This window comes from Nanorana parkeri, unplaced genomic scaffold (assembly GCF_000935625.1).
Source record: "Nanorana parkeri isolate BGI_ZX_2015 unplaced genomic scaffold, ASM93562v1 scaffold344, whole genome shotgun sequence".
Classification (NCBI taxonomy): Eukaryota; Metazoa; Chordata; class Amphibia; order Anura; family Dicroglossidae; genus Nanorana; species Nanorana parkeri.
The window spans coordinates 825,623-832,040 of NW_017306612.1; the positions used below are offsets into that span (position 1 = coordinate 825,623).

A 6,418-nucleotide genomic window follows, 5' to 3' on the forward strand; every position below is an offset into this window, starting at 1 on the left:
TTTTCTCCGTGTTTGCGCACACACAGATGTCTCACCTTTTGCTCCTCTCAGCCTTTCAGATGCCGCCCAGCATGTCCAGTTTCTGCTTTCCTTTCTAACTTCCCTCACAACAGACTTTGTAACACTTTATCCTGTTTTTTGGTGTTTCCTCACCGGCATGTTTATTGCATCTTGCTTGCACGTTGAGTCTTCAGTTTTCTTGCTTGGCATATTCGCTGTGTCCTTGTTGACCATCCAGCACGTCTGTCTTTGTAGGTCTATTTCAGTTTATGTAAGAGGGAAGTAGAGAAAGGTCAAGGAACCTGGAGACCTCCCCCTGTGCTGCTCTTTTTGGAATTGTAGCATCTAGGCAGTTGGTAGGCCGCTGGTACTTACACTCTGAGCCAAAAAAATAAGTATGCTACATGCTGAAAATAGCCTTTCAAGTGCAAGGGTTAAGTGCTAATTTTTCTGTAGGGGGCTCAAATAAAGCAGAAATACTCACCTGATCCTCAGTCCTGCGGCAATGACCACTCGCCTCTCTTCCCCTCCACTCCGGCTGTGTTGTGTCCCTCAGCGTCCTCATGTCTAATGCAGGTGAATGACATGATGACATTAGCGGGGCTTAGAACGGCTGGAGCCCAGGGGAGAAGAGGCTGGTCTAGCAGCCAGGCAAGGACGAGGATCAGGTGAGTATTTCTTCATTTTAACCACTAGAGGAATAAAAAAAAAAAAAAGCAGTTAACCCTTGCAGTACGGTGGGAGCCCCACCGCAAAGGTTAATTTTTCTACACCACACTACAGTGAGCACCTCTGTGTAATAACACTGTACAGAGTATAGGACATGCAGGCATGAACAGCCCACTCTCAGGCTGGTCTGCTGGTGACTCCTCCATAACCATGCATGCTCTGTCCACCCAAGCATAAAAGTTTATGCTATGGAGGCTGGACGGGGTCACTGACGCACCTTTGCTCCCAGCTTATCAAGAGTAAAACCATGACAATCATTCCAACAGAGAATGCTTGGGGTTTGTCAGAACAAGTGCCTGGTATCTTATGTATGTGAATAGGATGACCCTTCACCCTGAAATGAAATACAGGTTGGTGGTTTTGAAGAGGGGAGAGCAAAGAATGAACGGGCCATGTCCGGCCAATCACAAAGAAATGGCAATTGCCAGAAAGCATCAACATGGCCACTTCCTAGTTCTCCCGAGATGGATCCTCCACTGTGTTAGTCTGTTACTATCTGCATCTCCCGGAAGCCACAAAGATGGTTGGCGCGCAGTTACCCAATACCAGCCAATCAGAAACAGGCAGACTAGATTTTGTCATGACAATGCGTAAAGGTGATTTCTGGTTGGCTGGATTGAGTGATGCCACTTTTAATTTGCATTTTGCCTCATTTATTTCAATCCCAAGACTTTATTTTTCATTTAACTTTTTTTGGGCAGTTTTGCTGATGCATTTTATGCAAACCAGACCTAGAAAAAAAAAAACAGCTATAAATTTTTAAATATCTTTTGGGGTTTTGTGGGGATGTATACCTAGGCTCTAATTACATTTTACACTCCAAAGAAACACATTTAAAGTGATATTAAAGCCTAATTCTTTAAAAAATATTCTCCTTTAAGGAGATCCTCCTTTGCTGGAGGCTGTTGCTTTTTTTTCTCTTTAAAAGTTTTTCATTCCTTGTTTTCTAGTAGGCCCCCGCAGCGCTCTTCCGCCCCGCCCCCTGCACAGGTGCCACCATCGTTCTAATGGAGGCACCCGTGCGCACTCGTGCCCACAGTGGCTGTGTGCGTCTGTAGACACACACAGCCCTGTGGCACGCCACGCCCCTTCCCTCTTTGATGGCAGAAGGAGCCTATGGCTCCTCTGTCATCAGTATCCTCCCCCCCCGCAACCCGGAAGTTCGGGGAACGGAGGATCGCTTCGGGACCGGCGGCGGGGACGAACGCAACTGACGGGTAAGTGGGGGGGGGACTGTGGTAGAAAAAAGCTGCTGGGTCGTTTTTACTCTAATGCAGAGAATGCATTAAGGTGAAAAAACGCCCAGAACTCAATACTACTTTAAGAGGCGCTGGGGTTTCTGTGCTCATTCAAATCCTTCAGATGCAAGGAGGTTTGCAAGTGAGCTCACCGGCTCCGGTAAGGCCGCTCCCAATCAAAACAAGGCTTCCCTCAATGGGTACCGAGAAACGACCCAATGTTCAGAAATAAAGGGCGCCAAACTGAAATGCGAAAGAGTCCAAAAGTGCCTTTAATTGTTCACAATTTGATCCAACAAATACGGCCAATGCATTTCAGGGGCAACAATGCCCCCACTTCATCAGGCCTTAGAATGGCTTTGATTGGTCTCCTAAAGATACTCTAACCAAATGGATCTATATTTGATATGAAAAAACTCCTCCGGGGTTGGAATTGTAATGGACAGCAGCAGCTAATTGGATAATTACATTGAATGCAGTCTATATTGGAATTTCACAAACAATGAGTCAAGTCTGAGTGTTGCTTGTGTACAGTTAAACAGACGACCCCTCTTGTCTGCTTTGGGTCCCACCGTCCTAATGTGTCCTTCTATGTCTGCTTGATATTAAAACTGGTTATGTGCTGCTTCAGATTTCTGTATTTGTACATTTGTTAATGAGTTTGCCAACATGCTCGAAACACCGCACAGCAAGCGTGACCGCATTGACCGGTGGGAATGTTCGGATCAGAGTATGACTTAGCAGGGACAGACCCTGTTCCGTCTACCTCTGCGTATCTCTGCCACTCATCATAAAGTGGGTACTAAACGTTCCGCTACATTCTCCAACATCAAACCCCTACAAAAATTTCCAGACTCTCAAAATCGGCAACTTTCCCATCTTTTCAGAGGTTTTGATGACCATAAACCTTATTTGGAAGGCAATGTCTCCCATCGCATGTTATTTTGCTCAGTGCAAGTCTCATAGGTTGATGAGCTCCTATGTACTAGGACTCCATTTACCATAAGCAAGTTCCCACATAAGATTGGCAATATGAATTCTTTCTCCTATGGCCTGCCCAATTGAAATGTCTTTGTCACGCACTGTGCGGTGTTTTTGGAAATTGTCGGTAGTCCGCCCATTCTGCTACACTTACTGATGACCATGTTTTTTTGGCTCCTCCAGTTTTGGTTGACGTCAGCCGCAAGCAGCAGCGTATGTCCTATCATGGAGGAAGCAGTGAGGACATGGAGGGTCTTGAGCGCGCCTCTCGTTCCCGCAGGATGGAGCCCCCATCTAGAGCGGTTTCCTCGTCAACCATCCACCTCTCCAGCATGACCAGTCTGAGATCTCAGCAGCCAGGTCGACCCAAAGGTGAGGAGGTCGGCAGGATAGTGATGGATTAGAGGAGCTTACATTTTATTTTCCACTATGCAGTTGAACAATGTAATGTGGGATTATAGACAGACCTATACAAAACACAAAAGGATCTCCAGCGCACCTGCCAGCTAGCCTGCAACAAAACAAATTACCCTGTCAACAGTATGCGTTAAAAACAGAGGTTTTAGTTGCACAAACTTTTGGCCAAAAATATGTAGAAGCCGCGCTGCCGCGCCAAGGCACCTCTGCAAAGTGTGGTCCTAACTCTATTTATTTGAGTCTGCAAGTGTGAGCATATTAATGAAGTTGATAAATTCAATGCAGGTGTGCCTGGGAGGTAGTCTACTCCTCCTCAAAAGGTGCAGGGACGTACTGGGGGCCCAGCAACCAAAAATGCACGCTGGGACCCCCTGTGCATCCCCACATCAAAAATAGTCATCACGTGTCTATAGAAAAACACATTTACAGAGGCGCTGGGAACTTTCAAACTTGTAAGTGCAATTAGTTCAAAGAAGGTTAAGAGCGCTCACTCAGGGTTTCCCCCAGTGGGTACCCAACAGTAACTCAAACCTTACAAATACAGAAAGGAGCCAAAAGATGAATGAAAGGGTCCCGAGGTCATTGTAATTGTCGGTAAATAGGTCATATAAAAGCCACCAACGCATTTCAAGGCTTAACCACTCCCACCTCATCAGGGTTCTACACCAGATAAAACTTGAATGGAAAATCAGTAACCACAGCAGTTCTTTCCTCAAATTCCTGGTTGGTAAAAGTTGGCCCTAGAACAGGAAGGGAGGTGGAATGTTTCTAATGAAGCCCTGGTAAAACATGACGCGTCCTATCCCTTCTTTACTCTATTCAAAACTAAAAAAGAAAAAAAGGTTTGGCCATGGCTACACTGTAATCCTGCCAAAAATAATTTGTACTTGTAACTTCCTGTACACTCTGCAGACTTATCTCAAGCTATGACTAAGACAGAGTAAGGCAAAAACGTGTTGGCGGTTGTTTTTTTGTACAGATGCATGTCCGGTTTTGCAGTTTTTATCTCAAGCAGCGCTATCAGTTCTACCTAGTTCACCTCTGTGGACTGTAGAAAATGCCTCCCCCATGTTATGGAGAAGAGGATTGTTCTGTAGTCTTTAACATTTCCTGTCATAAGGTGACAACGTTGCTCCGTCATAGATACAGTACAGCGAGTGAGCGTTGTCACCCAAGGACAGGAAATGGGAAATGGCAGGATCAGCAAGTGACAATGATGCTAGGTTCACACCTGCATGACACCTGGAACGCACAGTCCTGAACAATGATCGTAAAGCGATTGGCGCGCGGCCCCATTGATGTCAGTGGGGTGACATCCGCGCGGCAATCGCAGAAAAAAGTACCTCTTTTTTGCGACGCCCGGCTGATTTAGCCGTGATCATGTTTGGAAACGCGTGCAGAATCGCAACAGGAAACTGAGCGATCTGCCCGGCGCAACTGGAAAATGGCACCCACAGTGTAATCTGTTCACACCTTGGCGACTCCTGACCGCACGGCAGCCACCACATCTAAGAACTGGTAATACGGAATAAATGACATTTTTGTTCCTGGTTTCAGATGCTCTTTAGCTAAATAGATGCAAATTGAATGAATTGTTCGGCTCAATAGTTCTTGGAAAATGTAAATGAGACTGCAAAGCGATTTGTATGATCAGACGGTAACGTGCCGCAAACCTCTTTATCACAATACTGTTTGTTATGACTCATCCAGTTTGTGCAGATTAAGATTTTACATTATTTGTTACATTTTATATTAATTTACATTTTATATTATTTGCTTGTTACATTTTGTATGACTCATCCAGCATGTTTGTGTACACTGTGGTCCAGTTAGAGCCGTGGTCCTCCAAACCTTAGATTTCCTAACCATTATCTCTGTTTTCTTGACTTTACTTAGGCTTTACCTCTGATGATAATGTCTTCGACCCCTTACAAGACAGCGAATCCAGTCCTGGAGGACTACGAGGTGAGAACAGCAAAGCTATTGTTTTAACTTTGTGTTCTGATGAACTGGTAAATGCGACCCAAGATATTGCCATCTGCTCAAAAAAACAGTGGACTGTGCCAGCCTGAGTCATTAGAGGACCAAGCACAGTAATTAGTTACGTATGGGATGTCAAAGTCAGTCCCTGAATGAGTGGCGGGCAAGGACACCTAACAAAGCAAGGAAGCAAGTGCTTGCAACCCAAAGGAAGCAATGGGTGATCACAGGGATGCGTTCGACAATTCAGTCAGTCAAATAGAAAGTCCCACCACACTCCTCACCGAGAAGCCCCATATATTGTGGGGGGGGGGTGCTAAAGGGGGCCACGCATGGCGCCGCCAAATACTTGCAAAACAGAAAAAATGGTCACCAGCACAACAAGTTTTCTTCACCACGAAATCCTTTTATTCATTCTAGCCGGTCATATCACCATGTGTGGCTAACCATCCAACTGATCACACATAGATAAGGTGTAGATGAGAAACCGGGTCAGGACTCTCAAACTTGAGGTCTTCAGCAGATGGAAGGGTAGAGTCACTAGAGGGAGCTGGCCACTTTACTTGCGTATTGCCCAAACCTACTGCAGGCAGAAGTATAACCACATGTAAAGAATTAACGTGCCGAGTCCTCCAATGAATGACGGAAAAATTTAACTTTTTTTTCTTTCGGTCTTTGAATCCCTACTCTACCTCCTCTATTTCCTTCCAATCCATTTTTTAACAGATGCTAATGGAAGGGCACCGAAAAATGAATGGGTGTGAATGGAGCTAGTTCACTTTTTTTCTTTCAGCGCAGAGTAATAGAACAGAGCGGTGTGGATTAGCCCCATTCATTTTTCAGTGCCCTTCCTTTAACATCCGTTGAAAAAGGGATTGCAACACAATGGATCACAGTGAATGGAACAGCTGTGAATTGGCCCTTAGTCTTGGCTGTCACTGACCACTCCCATCACCACTCACTATAGGGAAGCAATCGGCGTGGTTCTTGATTATGTGATCTCTTTGTCAGCTATGACATTGTGATCACATGCAGGCTTTATTTTCAAAATTAACTTTAAGCCTGTAGATGAA

General features: G+C 45.2%; 1 protein-coding gene across 1 annotated transcript in view; it reads left to right on the top strand.

Annotated features, from left to right (window-relative positions):
- CCDC88C (coiled-coil domain containing 88C) overlaps positions 1-6,418 on the top strand; it is a 99,470-nt gene that overhangs the window by 83,882 nt on the left and 9,170 nt on the right. The window contains exons 28-29 of the mRNA XM_018558524.1: positions 3,132-3,320; positions 5,262-5,330. Coding sequence (XP_018414026.1) covers positions 3,132-3,320; positions 5,262-5,330 — 258 coding nt within the window. The remainder of the gene's footprint in view (positions 1-3,131; positions 3,321-5,261; positions 5,331-6,418) is intronic.